Here is a 14,536-nt window from a genome sequence, read left to right on the forward strand (position 1 = left end):
TTTCTCTCTCTTTCTTCATCTATTTCTTCCTTCATGTCTCTTTCTATCCCTCTATCCCCTACAAACTTAATTTCTCTCTATCCTTACTATCACCACTCTCTCTCTCTCTGTCTCTCTCTCTCTCTGCCCCCTCTCTGTATCCTTCACTATCACCCTCTTTTTCTCCCCACTCTCTCTCTCTCCACTCTCTCTCTCTCTCTGTCTCTCTCTGCCTCTGCCCCCTCTCTGTATCCTTCACTATCACCCTCTTTTTCTCCCCTCTCTCTCTCCCCACTCTCTCTCTCTCTCTCTCTCTCTCTCTCTCTGTATCCTTCACTATCACCCTCTTTTTCTCCCCACTCTCTCTCTCTCCACTCTCTCTTTCTCTCTTTGTCTCTCTGCCCCCCTCTTTTCCCTCGGCTGTCACCTTCTCTTTCTCCCTGCTCTATTTCTTTCTATCCCCCTCTCCCTCTCTCCTGCAGGTGCGGCCCGGCTGGTGGGGGGCTCATCCCCTAAGACTGGCCGTCTGGAGGTCTACCTGAATGGCCAGTGGGGCTCTGTGTGTCACACACACCTGACAGACCGTGACGCCAGTGTCATCTGCAGACAGCTGAAGCTCGGGTAGGAGTTAGGAGTGTGTGTGCGTGCGTGCGTGCGTGATCTGGTACAGGAGGTCTCTGGTACAGGAGGTCTCTTGGCCCTGATGCTTGTGTGTGTGTGTGTGTGTGTGTGTGTGTGTGTGTGTGTGTGTGTGTGTGTGTGTGTGTGTGTGTGTGTTTGTGAATTTGTGCAGCTATATTTTTGTCTATGAAGCATTTGTGTGTGTGTGTGTGTGTGTGTGTGTGTGTGTGTGTGTGTGTGTGTGTGTGTGTGTGTGTGCGCGTGTGTGCACAGCTTGCCTATGAGGCCTGATTTTGCCTGATGTTCCGTAATGTTCTGGCACAGTGAGATCGGAACAGCCCTGCACAATTCCCACTTCAGCGCGGGGTCCGGCCTCTTCCACTACGAGCGCCTGGGCTGCCGTGGCAACGAGAGGTCCCTCCTCGAGTGCCGGAGCAGGAAGTTCGTTACCAGCGACTGTAACCATGGCAACGAGGCTGCTGTGCTCTGTGCACCACCAGAAGGTCAGTGCTCCCTTTCACCTTCCGGCAAAGCACACACACACAACACATACTTGGACACACACACACACACACACACACACACACACACACACACACATATTATAAAAAAAATCTGTAAATATATATTACAAAAAAATCTGTAAAATTGCTAAGCATGGGCTGTGAGTCAGAGAGAGGAAGGTGGAAAACAATAGCCATAGCTTAATAAAATGGCACATGAAAAGCAGGCATAGGAACGCTGATGGAGAGAAAGTAAAAAACATGCACAGACAAGAAGAAAGAGCGAGTGAAGGGAAGAAAGAGGCAGAAAAAAACTTAAAAGAGAGAGAGAGAGAGAGAAAAAAAGAGAAAAGCAAGAGAGAAGATAAGTCAGCAAATGGCTCTAAATCTCTTTCCCTCTGATGTTTGCGCTGTTTGTTTATTGGCTCTGTAGTTGCTGTGCAATCTAGACAAATCTCCACAGTAATGAACGACTCACAGCAATCAGCATTGCAGCCCGGAAACTACCTTTAAGTAAATCCACTGTCAACTGGAAAATAGCGACAGAATGCCAGAGAGAAGAAAAAAAAACGAGACAGTGATGGTGGGCGAGAGGAAGCTAATTAACGGGATGGAGCTCTGGCACAGTCCCAAAACAAAAGAGTGAGAGAAGTTTGAGGGAATAAGTTTTAGATAATCACTTGCCCCTGGCAATCAAGGCAGCCCCCCCCCTCCATCCATCTTCCTCCTGTCTGTCTCTGCCCTCCTCTTTATCTGTCTATTTCTGAAGTTGTCACGGTGAGTCAGCTCGTTCTGAAGAGGACCAAGGGGTCAAGGTGTGCAGATTGAGGAGCGGGAATGTTCTAGTCGTGTTTGTGCCTCCGAGCCTGAAAACGTAGCGCTCTGAAAAAGTGGCACACATACTGATACCTCATTATGTAGCTGGATGAGAGAAGAAGACAGTATAGTAATAAATCAGGTTATTAGACTCACCTATACATGAGTCTATACCTATACATATACATGCTGGACATCAAAGGAAATCAGAACACATATATATACAAAATAAATTCATATATATATATATATATATATATATATATATACAACGTATTTTTTTTTCCGGACTATATGTCGCACTTTTTTATAGTTTGGCTGGTCCTGCGACTTATACTCCAGTGCGACTTATAGTCCAGAAAATACGATATGTGTTCTGATTTCGTTTGATGTCTGATGTGCATGTGACTCCTTGTCCTGCATGTATTTTGTGGCTGCTCTTGCAATACACATGCAAACCTCTCATGCCAATAAAGCACTTTTTGTATTTGAATTGGAGAACGTGATGGATAGTTTTGATGTTTGGTCTGAGTGTGAATTCATGAGTGAGTACATGTGGGATTGAAATAAAGAGAGGGAGAGAGAGAAAATGAAATGGAGAGAGAGAGCGAGAGGGAGAGAAAGAGTGAGAGGGAGAGAGAGCTAATGGGCGAGAGATAGAAAGAGAGAGAGAGAAAGCAGAGAGAGAATAAAATGAAAGAGAGAGAGGGAGGGAGAGGGAGAGAGAGAGAGAGATGGAGCGAGAGAAAGAAAGAGAGAGAGAGGGAGGGAGAGGGAGAGAGAGAGAGAGAGATGGAGCGAGAGAAAGAAAGAGAGAGAGGGAGCGAGAGAAAAAGAGAGCGGGAGAGGGAGAGAAAGAGAGAGAGAGAGGGGGAGAGAAAGAAAGAAAGGAGAGAAAGAGAGAAAGAGAGAGAGGGACAGAGGGGGAGAATGTGTGAGGGGGATGAGCGTGTCTCTGTCACTGCTGTGCGCTGATGATGTATGCTCCTGTGCTGACAGACTGGGTGTGATGCATCGGCTGTCTCCCTGTGCTGATGAATAAGGTCCAAATGGCACTGACAAACGCGTCCGCACGCTCACCCACCAGGCCACCCACCCGCTTATCACAGCCATCCGCTGAGCTCGTTTACTCACGGCTCGTTTAGTCACTGTAAAGTTTACTCCACTTGGGCCATGATCTATTAGCCTGATTAAAACTAAGCTTGTTCGCTTCGTGATATTGATATTGTTGATGTTGCATAATGCAGGCTGTTCTTTTGAACTAATGTAGTGTTCCTATACTGTAAGTGTACTCCATTTGGGGCAATGATGAATCTTAAGTGGGCATATTTACTGTGCACTCAACACCTAATGAATCGATACGTTCAAGGTACATTTTGAATTTATCAAATGTCTGCATAGAGGTAGAGTTTTGTTTTGTTAGGGACCGTTCGTTATTTATAAACGGTGTCACCGGAGGGATTATTAGTGCTTCAATCAAAAGATGCATGACCCTCCCCTGCCTGCAAGAAATTTATCAACGATCCTCTAACAGCCTTTTCAATAAAGACATGATCCTCCCCGGTCAATTGTCGATACCTTCCACCCACGCTATAAAGCGCTATGATAACACATCGACAAGCTGTCGTTCTAAAATCACCCTCTGCTTTCTGATCTTACACATCACACTTCACCAAGATGGTGGCAATTTCAGTAGATTTACTCACTAACATTGTTGTGGAAACACAATAAGCATGGAAACTAAATGCACACTTCCTGCAACTGCATTAGCCTACTTGAAATAAGTTACTCCTCTAGTAATTATTCACATGAAATAAAACAATAAAACATTGAGACCATTCAACAAAGCACACTGGGTAATAACAAATTCAACACATGAACTTGTTGCTATGGACTCATGTCTAGGCTTCCTCAGTCATTGTAAAGTTGCCGAAGCTGAACATTATCCAAAACTCAATTTCTCAGACGAGCGTCAATTTGGGAGCTTGCTACACTCCTTCCTTCTCAAATGACTTGAAAAGGCCGTTTGCACAATTTCACAAATAATCACAGGGACCGAAAAATACCTAACATGCCAACTTTTTCCGGGTTTAGGCCTATCATTTTAACTTTTCCCCGCTGTCTTGCCGTTTTAATATTTTCCCGTAGAATATCCCATATTACTGTAATACGCTCATACATTAGCATTCTGGCCTGTCTCTGTGTTGTCCTGTTGTTACCCCTTGCCCTTCCAGAGAAACAAATGTATTCAAATCATCGTTTTGCTTGCTTGAATGCGAACTCAGAGTGATGTTAACCTACAGGCCTATTTAAGTTAACGACGTGGTTGTCGTGAGAGCACGATTCATTGGCGCTTGCAGTGTTCGGCCGTAGGCTATGTCTACGTGCGCACCTGCCAGGCTAAGAGCCAAAGAAATCCCCCCTGTATATTCACTCCAAGTTGGTCTACCATAACTTACCAACTCTACACTGTAGACCATAAACTGGCTATTTATATGACCAATGTATGTGTTCAACTTTATGAAGTAGAATTACGCACTGCTACTTAAACACCCTGGAACGTAACACATTTTTGTTGGCAGGAGAGAGAATGACCCCGATTAACAAATTGCACTTGTTGCTGGTTACCAATAAATAGGGCCGGCCTACTATATATTTTTTTGCAAACAACAAAAACAGAAAGGATGGAGACAGCAAAGCTAGAGATGGGCAGGAACAAGGTCAATTGGTAGAAATCCTTGTCAAAACGTTAGGAGCTGGATGTGTGGATGAATGAAGCACAAGTATGCTTTAAAGCATGCACACTGTTTAAAGTTAGGCTAGGCTACACAGTAAACTACAAGTAAACCAAAGTTAAATTTAGCTTTTTTAGGGCTGGATAAAGTTGACCAAATGGATATAGGCTGTTAGGCGTGAATAAAGTAGGCTCCAACCCTTCCAACGTTAATGGGGATGGATGTTGACATTTTCCGTATTTTGCGTGAGAAACCCGGGAAATCTCCCTTATTTTCATTTTTCAATGTTGACAGAGCTATGGAACGAAAGAGAACGTTATATGGCGACAGAAATCAACAATCAAACAAGCCACTTTGATTTTTTGCTGTTTTCATTAATACAAAAGATGGGTGACCCCCCCTCCTAGACAAAAAAAAGTTAGGTGACCCTCCCCTCAACAAAGAATAAAAAGACATGGCTCCCCTATTTTCCTCCGGTGACCCCATTTATAAATAACAAACGGTCCCTTAGTTTGCTGTGTCATGTGTTAGTGGATCCTCATTTACATTGACATATATTCATAGCAGACACTCCAAAGGGACTTACACATGTCAACTACATTACAAGGGATTACATTGTCCCCAGAGCAACTCAGGTTTAAGTGCCTTGCTCAAGGGCACAACGGTGGAAGCTGGGAATTGAACCTACAACTTCTCAGTCTACTGCACGTTAGCCCAGCTCCTTAACCACTACGCTACCACCGCCTCCTAGTTTGTTCTGCTGTTCCTCATACAGAAGTTCAAGTTTTCTGTACAAGAGAACTCATTGATGAAAGGTTCTTGATCCGTTAGTTTAAGCATTGAAGAAGCTCTTCTTTATAACAATATTTGATATTGTTATTGATATTGTTAGTATTATTACTATTACTAATATGCGTTATGTAGGCTTTTCAACTTTATTTGAAGCTATTATTTTTAACTAATGTAGTTTTCATATACTGTAAGTCGCTTTGGACAAAAGTGTCTACCAAACACCATAACCATGTACAACTGTTTTCAGTGCATAGATGCCTAGCCTGGAAAATCCAGACCCTGGTAATCTAGAAAGATTAAGGGTCTGGCCACGAACAATGAAATGGCCCAGACACAATTATTATTATTATTATTATTATTTATTTAAAGAGGAATGCCTCTTGAGATGTGGCATCTCATTTTCGAGAGGGTCCTCGATAGGACTGGACAAAGACAAAGGTACAAGGACAAGAGACTACAGTACAGTACAATACAACATACACATTCACTCACGTACAGCCTCCTTCCCCCACCCCCAACCCAACAGCTCCCATTCCCTAATAATACATACATATACACATATATACAACAAGCATACATCTTCATATCCACATATATACATACAGAGACACATATATGCATGCGCACAGTACATACATACACATATACGAAAATATAGACACGTACGCTCACATATCTATAACAGAGCATATTGACAGATCAAAGACACACAAAAAAGCATTAATGAAAACAATTACAACGGTTACTTGCTTTCAGATATGTGAACAAAGATGTCTTGAAGCGACTCAAAGATGTAATTGATCTTAAGGCCCGAGGCAGGCTATTCCAGTCAAAGGGAGCCTTGTATTTAAATGAACGCCTGCCGCTTTCTTTGGAGATATGTAGTACTGTAAATGATAGATATTCGGTGTGCCTCAAACTATAGTTTGTTTGGTAAGGTATTAAATGTTGTTGCAGGTAGAGTGGATAACTAAGATGTATGCACTTAAAAATAAGCTGGAACCAATGAAACTGTCTCCTGGCGTTGGGTGACAGAATATTCAATGAATCATACAGGATACAGTGATGCGTCCTGTATGAACATTTCAACACAAATCTGCAAATGCTATTAAAGACAACAGTCAAAGGCTTAAGATAAGTCTCAGTGGAGTTCTGATCTGATCACATCAGCATAGTCTATAATTGGAAATAATAATTGCTTCACAATTCTCAACCTGATCTGCTGTGTAACAATTGCTTGTTCAACAATTATTGAAACGATACAGCATCCTTATATTACAATTCAGCTTTCTTATAGTATGATTGATGTGGGTTTTATAGGAGAGTTGAGAATCAAGCCAAAAGCCCAAGTATTTAAATTCATCAACTCTGTCAAGAGCGGTGCCATCTAAAAAGTTAATTGACAAATTTGTTTGTTTAACAGTAGATCTTGTTGGGAAAAGCATACAGTATGATTTCTTTTTATTCAACAGGAGGTCATTACATTGGAACCATTTTTGAATAATATCAAAGTCTGTCTGAAGAGTGTTCTGTATCTTAGAAATATTAGAGTTGGAATTATAGATCACTGTGTCATCAGCATATAAGTGAATAGAACAGTCTGAGCAAGCTTGTGGAAGGTCATTGATAAAGACTGAAAATAGGAGAGGCCCTAACGAAGATCCTTGAGGGACACCCTTTTCCATAATGGCAAAGGAGGATAGACTACCCTGAAAAAGGACACACTGTTGCCGAAAATGTAAATAAGAGCTAAACCAAAGAAGAGCTTGTTTAGAGAGCCCAATAGCATGAAGTTTGTCTAAAAGCATGTAGTGATTAACAAGATCAAAAGCTTTGGTTAAGTCTATAAAAATCGCTCCAGTAGACATATTATCATCGAGGGATGATGATACATCATTGGTGAACTTCAATAAGGCAGTTGTGGTGGAAAATTTAGGTCTGAAACCTGATTGATGTTGAGACAAAATAGAAGACGCATTAATATAATTATATAATTGATTAAATATTAGCTTTTCGAAAACTTTTGCCACGCTACTAATAATGGAAATGGGTCTATAATTGTTAAGGTCAAATGGATCACCAGGTGGGACCTCACCAGTGGTTAAACATTGTTTAAATAAATCAGATAGTGGATATGACAATATATCAGAGGCGACCTTGATGAACTTGGTTTCCAGACCATCTAAGTCTCTGCCACTGCCTGTCTTTAGTTCAGATATAGCTCTCTGTACATCGACGGGACTAATAATTGAAAAAGAAAAAGAGGTAGGCCTATCACAAGAGTATTGAGCCATATTTAAGATGTTGTTGGAATTAGGAGACTGGGTTTTGCAGATGGAAGCAAAATGCTGATTAAAAGCATTAGCTATTGCAAGTGGATCAGAAAGAGTATCATTTTTTAATCTAATTTTAGCTGGAGCACTTGGATTAGATTTGTTAAATAACTCATTAAGATTTCTCCAAAATTTCTTGGGATTGTTGTAGTTATTTGATAGAGAACTTTTAAAATACTCAGATTTAGCATTCCTTGTTTTTGTAGTACATATGTTCCTTAAATGTTTATATGTTTCCCAATCTACAAGGTCCTTAGTCGAACGATATTTACCCCATGCCTTATCCCTTTGTTTAAATAGTGTAAGTAGTTCACCACCAATCCAGGGTAGATGTCTTCCTTTTACCCTTACTGACCTCCATTGAGCATGCTTATCAATAACTTGGAGAACCTCGGTGTGAAAATAATTCCAAGCATCCTCAACAGCGGGAATTAAGTTAAGCCTGTCCCATTTAATATTAAATAGGTCTTGAATGAAATGCTCATCATTAAAGTTTTTCAATTGTCTTACTTTAATAATTTTAGGTGGTAATCTTGGTAGTCTCATTTTCCATATGCAAGACACAATAGAGTGGTCACTAAAACAGTCAGGAAGTACTCCAGATTCAATTATCCTATCAGGGTGGGTGACCAAGATCCAGTCTAATAGGATTTTTGGATCTATTATCAACTTGTAGTAGGTTCTTTGACTAACTGAGTTAAGTTAAGGCTCTCAAGAAAATGTCTTTCATGAAGATACGAACGGTCTAGCCAATTGCGATTAAAGTCACCAAGGATGATCATCTCTTTTTAACAGTTTAAGGAGCTAATGGTATTGGCAATACATTTTATAGACTCAGAGGGGAAGCTTGGTGGTCTGTAAATATTACCTATAGTCAAATGTTTGTTTTCATGGAGACATAATTGTATTAAAAGACATTCAAAGGACTCAGGAATTTCATTAGGTTTGACAACCTCTGAGGATAAGTGTGATAAGACATAGGTGGCTACACCACCACCTCGCGCACCCCTATCAGATCTATACAGTGTATATTTATCGAGCTTCATTTCATCGTCTGAGATATTACTATTAAGCCAGGTCTCAGACAAAGTAATAACATCTGGCTTGTTGTAGACCAGCCAGGCTCTTAGAAGGTCTATTTTATTTGTAAGACTCCTAATATTTAAATGAATTACATGTAAACCTTTACCCATAATTAACTAGCTGTTTTAGTAAAGTAGAAGGATAGGAGGTGGAGGGATGAGGCAGGGAGCAACATACAGACGCGCACACACACACACACACACCTGCGCACATGCCTTGCATACGCCTTGCACACACACACAAACATAACCACAGGTATTTGTCCAGGAGCATAAACTAGAGGCTATTCAGGTGTTGCCTGCCTAAATTCAATAAATGGGAAACATAAAGTCATTGTGCTAATGATTACATTTACTTTGTAAAGCAAATAAGATATTTACAACCATACTATAATGGAGGGGGATCAACATAGTATTAAGTCTAAATGAAATGAAATACGCCAGCATCATCATTGATTATTGTAGGTTGACCACCATTCACACTGGCAAATTCACTTTAGGTATTTAGACTAAGGTAATATGGTCAAATAAGTTAACATAAAGCACAAAGTGATTAGGTACTGTAAGTATAGGCCTAAATGAACAAATAGCAGACAAGAGAAAGCCATAAAGAGAAGCTGCATTAGGCTACTCCCAAAATCATTGCAGGGCCTTCAACCTTTAGAAAATTACAAAACAACAATAACAGTAGACCTGACAGTTCATTCACTTCAAACAATATCTGTAGGCTACCTCAATTAGCCTACAGATTCAATTCCCCCAATACAAATTGTGCTCTCGCGAGAACTCTGGATTTTCAGGGTAAATGATGCCTGTAACATGAATCAAAGAGGAAGTGCTCATGCTGATGTTTAACCTTTAACCTTTTCACCTCTCACAGGAAGTGCTCCTCCGCTTCGACTGGTTGGTGGGGAGGAGGAGTTTGAGGGGAGGGTGGAGGTGTTCCACGACGGAAGGTGGGGCTCGATCTGTGACGACCAATGGGACGAGAGGGACGCAGCAGTGGTGTGCAGACAACTGGACCTGGGGTGAGTCATTTAGGATGTTTACAGATTTTTGGGTTTACTGGGGTGAGTCATTTAGGATGTTTACAGAGTGAGTCATTTAGGATGTTTACAGGGGTTGGGGTTTACTGGGATGAATCATTTAGGATGTTTACAGGGGTGAGTCATTTAGGATGTTTACAGATTTTTTTGGGTTTACTGGGGGTGAGTCATTTAGGATGTTTACAGAGTAAGTCATTTAGGATGTTTACAGGGGTTGGGGTTTACTGGGATGAATCATTTAGGATGTTTACAGGGGTGAGTCATTTAGGATGTTTACAGATTTTTGGGTTTACTGGGGTGAGTCATTTAGGATGTTTACAGAGTGAGTCATTTAGGATGTTTACAGGGGTTGGGGTTTACTGGGATGAATCATTTAGGATGTTTACAGGGGTGAGTCAATTAGGATGTTTACAGGGGTGAGGCATTTAGGATGTTTATAGGGGTGAGTCAATTAGGATGTTTACAGGGGTTGGGGTTTACTGGGCTGTTGGACGAAGCACTTGTCATAAGCACGTAAGTCAGAGTCCTGCACGGGTCCATTTTTTTAGATCCGCCCCCACCCGCACCCGAGAAGTAGCCTACTCTCTTGCGCTCCAACTACGAGACGGTTATATTGTTTAATGTTTTCACACATAGATGCATCAAACAAATAATTCAAAAGTCGCAGTACTGATGTGATGGGTCAAGTGTCGTATCGTTGACTAAAACACATATTTGCGATGTGGTAATGGTAATTTAGATATACAAATATTTCACATATTTTTTCAATGATGTTTTATTTCTATACTGTTTTGGTTCTCATCATTATCCGCCCAAGAAGAAGTTATTTTCCACCGCATACCATACATTATATTTTAGGGACGTCATAATTTACCCGTTTTAGCAACTTTTCTGCGGGTACCCATCGGGTACCCGCGGATACCCGACCCGTTGCAGGGCTCTGACGTAAGTCATTTCAAGTTTTCGATGAATCACTTGGGTGCTGGTGTCAGTTTTGGATGAACCAGGGGGTTAGGGTTTAACATTTGAAAGATTTGGGTTTGGGTTTTCTACCTCAAGGACTGAGATGAATCTTGTTTGGTTTAGGATGTGGGGTCTGGGTTGAGTCCAGCGTGATATGTGCAGTGTGGGCTATTCGGTCAGTTAGATGTATGGGTCATCATATGAGTAATAGAATAAAGCATACAGTCTTTGTTTATTCTCCCTGCCTTTAATGGCCATGATGATTGATGTCCTAAACCTGCACAGACTCACTCTCTTATTCAGTTATTGCCTTTTCTTGACTTTTGATAAGGTTAGAGCCCGTTTAAATGCTTTATACATGTGACTTAAGCCAGAGGCACGGTCAATCAAGAGGAACTGAGGTCAGCTTCAATGTGCTTGGAAGGGGTTTATCAATGCCGAACACAATTTAGATTCTTTGGATGTCCTTAACTGTATAAATAGGGATGGAGGTCCATTTCGGCATCCACCAACTGCTTCGTTCCAGTCTTATTAGAAGAATTGTCTGCTCTCTGAGACTTTGATAAGCGTAATCATGTTAGTGTGTGTGTGTGTGTGTGTGTGTGTGTGTGTGTGTGTTTGTGTGTGTTTGTGTGTGTGTGTGTGTGTGTGTGTGTGTGTGTGTGTGTGTGTGTGTGTGTGTGTTTGTGTGTATGTGTGAATATGGTGTGTGTGTGTGTGTGTGTGTGTGTGTGTGTGTGTGTGTGTGTGTGCCTCTTGTGTGCATAAGCTCTTCAGGAAGACTGCCTTCCTCTGCCCTATGGCAAAGAAAGCACTTTCCCCATAAATGCTGAATCTTAATGAGGCTGAGTCCAGCATCAGCACCAGAGTGTGTGTGTGTGTGTGTGTGTGTGTGTGTGTGTGTGTGTGTGTGTGTGTGTGTGTGTGTGTGTAAGCGAGTTGGCTGAGCATTGAGAAAACTATAACTCAGCATCCTTCACACCACTCGTCTCAGCCACCTTTATGATCAGGATTTAACTTAGAAAACTCTTAACATCTCCGGAGTCAATATTTAAGTCCATGGGACACTTTTTATCAATTAAGTTGGAACAATTTTGCATATTGACTTATGTAATATAAAATATGTTCACCTGTGCTCTTTTCAAGGTGCGCTTAGTTATAACATTTTGACAAGCTTCAAGCTTAAGAGTTAGAAAATTTGGTGCCTTAAAAGCCCCAGAAAGTCATGGTTAGAATGTTCAGAGAGAGCATGGGCTTTATGGGATGATTTTATACAAGTTTCCTTACGTGACTCACCAACTTCCACTGTGATTAAGTGCTATCATCTACTAGGGGGAGAGAGGGAGAAAGAGAGAGAGTGGAGAGAGACAGGAATGAGAGAGAGAGATTGAGAGAGAAAGGAGAGAGAGAGAGAGAGAAGAGAGAAGAGGAGAAAGAGAAAGAGAGAAAGCTGTGTTAATTTGGCTCGCAGCCTGATCTGCTGCTGTGCATTAATGTAATGGAACACTGAGCTGCATGGCGTCTGTCTTCAGAGTGTTTCTTCTGCTCCCCTTTCCTCTCATGTTCTGTATCTCTGGCACGGCCCGGAAGCTGTGAATAATTGAAAGCCTGTGGTATTTTTGCCCAGTTAGGAAGAGACCACTTTTATTGTTGTGGCAGCAAAGTCGTGACGCCAGGGCACGGAACAGTCAAGAGTCCCTCTCTCTCTCCCTTCACTTTTCTTTTCTTTCATTTCATTTTATTTATTTTTTTCTTTCATTTCTGTTCCTTCATCTCACCCTCTCTCCTTATTCTCTCTGTACTTGTTCTGCTGGACTTTCAAAGTTCGAGAAAGAACCCTCTGATCTAAGTTCCACATAGATCTCTGGATAGACCCATATTTTCTTAGTTCATAGATTCTAACTTCTACTTTTAGATTTCTCTTAAATATAGCAAACATATGTTATGTTATGTTATGCTATGTTATGCTATGTTATGTTATGTTATGTTATGTTATGTTATGTTATGTTATGTTATGTTATGTTATGTTATGTTATGTTATGTTATATACTCTATAATCTATGATTAATAATCTACCATGGGTTGTATAAGTATAAGTATATAGTATAAGTATATACTGTATACTCTTTTGATCCCGTGAGGGAAATTTGCTCTCTGCATTTATCCCAATCCGTGAATTAGTGAAACACACTCAGCACACAGTGAACACACAGTGAAGTGAAGCACACACTAATCCCGACACAGTGAGCTGCCTGCTACAACAGCGGTGCTCGGGGAGCAGTGAGGGGTTAGGTGCCTTGCTCAAGGGCACTTCAGGTGTGCCTACTGGTTGGGGTTCAAACCGCCAACCCTCCGGTTACAAGTCCGAAGCACTAACCAGTAGGCCACGGCTGGGTTGTGTAGTTACTGGAAATTTGAAATCATAGAGAGGTTGTGCAAATTTGTTTGTACCAACGTGTGTGTGTGTGTGTGTGTGTGTGTGTGTGTGTACGTACTGTCCTCAGGGGTGTCCCTAAGGCCTGGTCGTGGGCCCATTTTGGTCAGGGCAGCGGGCCCATCCTGTTGGATGCGGTGCAGTGCACTGGGAACGAGCTCTCCCTGGACGAGTGCCCTCACAGCGGCTGGGAGCAGCACAACTGTGACCACATGGAGGATGCTGGCGTGTCCTGCAACCCCTACACTGGTGAGACACACACACACACACACACACACACCTTTGCCAGGGCAGAGGGCCCATCACACACACACACTTTGGCCAGTACTGCAGGCCTAAAACACACACACACACACACACACACACACACACACACACACACACACACACACACACACACACACACACACACACACACAAATTAATCGAAGAGACACACACACACACACACACACACACACACACACACACACACACACAAATTAATCGAAGACACACACACACACACACACACACACACACACACACACAAATTAATCGAAGAGACACACAGTCACAGCAATCATTTACAGTTGAAGATGAGAGATGCAGTATGCACATACACCGCACTATACAAATGTGTGTGTGTGTGTGTGTGTGTGTGTGTGTGTGTGTGTGTGTGTGTGTGTGTGTGTGTGTGTCTCTGTGTGTGTGTGTGTGTGTGTGTGTGTGTGTGTGTGTGTGTGTGTGTGTGTGTGTGTGTGTGTGTGTGTCTGTGTGTGTGTGTGTGTGTGTGTGTGTGTGTGTGTGTGTGTATGCGTGCACTATACAAATGTGTTTGTGTGTGTCTGTGTGTGTGTGTGTGTGTGTGTGTGTGTGTGTGTGTGTGTCTGCACTATATACAAATGTGTGTCTGTGTGTGTGTGTGTGTGTGTGTGTGTGTGTGTGTGTGTGTGTGTGTCTGTGTGTGTGTCTGTGTGTATGTATCTGTGTGTGTGTGTGTGTCTGTGTGTGTGTGTGTGTGTGTGTATGCGTGTGTGTGTGTCTGTGTGTGTCTGTGTGTGTCTGTGTGTGTCTGTGTGTGTCTGTGTGTGTGTGTGTCTGTGTGTCTGTGTGTGTCTGTGTGTGTCTGTGTGTGTCTGTGTGTGTGTGTGTGTGTGTCTGTGTGTGTGTCTGTGTGTGTGTGTGTGCACATCTCTCTGCTGCAGATGGCGTGGTGAGGCTGGTTGATGGAGACAGCCCCTGGGAGGGCC

General features: G+C 42.1%; 1 protein-coding gene across 1 annotated transcript in view; it reads left to right on the top strand.

The window, feature by feature from the left end:
- Nucleotides 1-14,536, top strand: part of si:ch73-127m5.1 (neurotrypsin) — a 53,682-nt gene that overhangs the window by 23,428 nt on the left and 15,718 nt on the right. Inside the window, exons 4-8 of the mRNA XM_048233717.1 lie at nt 462-600; nt 925-1,103; nt 9,742-9,889; nt 13,375-13,553; nt 14,492-14,536. The exon at nt 14,492-14,536 is cut by the window's right edge and continues 97 nt beyond it. Coding sequence (XP_048089674.1) covers nt 462-600; nt 925-1,103; nt 9,742-9,889; nt 13,375-13,553; nt 14,492-14,536 — 690 coding nt within the window. The remainder of the gene's footprint in view (nt 1-461; nt 601-924; nt 1,104-9,741; nt 9,890-13,374; nt 13,554-14,491) is intronic.

Source organism: Alosa alosa, chromosome 22 (genome assembly GCF_017589495.1).
Source record: "Alosa alosa isolate M-15738 ecotype Scorff River chromosome 22, AALO_Geno_1.1, whole genome shotgun sequence".
Taxonomy (NCBI): domain Eukaryota; kingdom Metazoa; phylum Chordata; class Actinopteri; order Clupeiformes; family Clupeidae; genus Alosa; species Alosa alosa.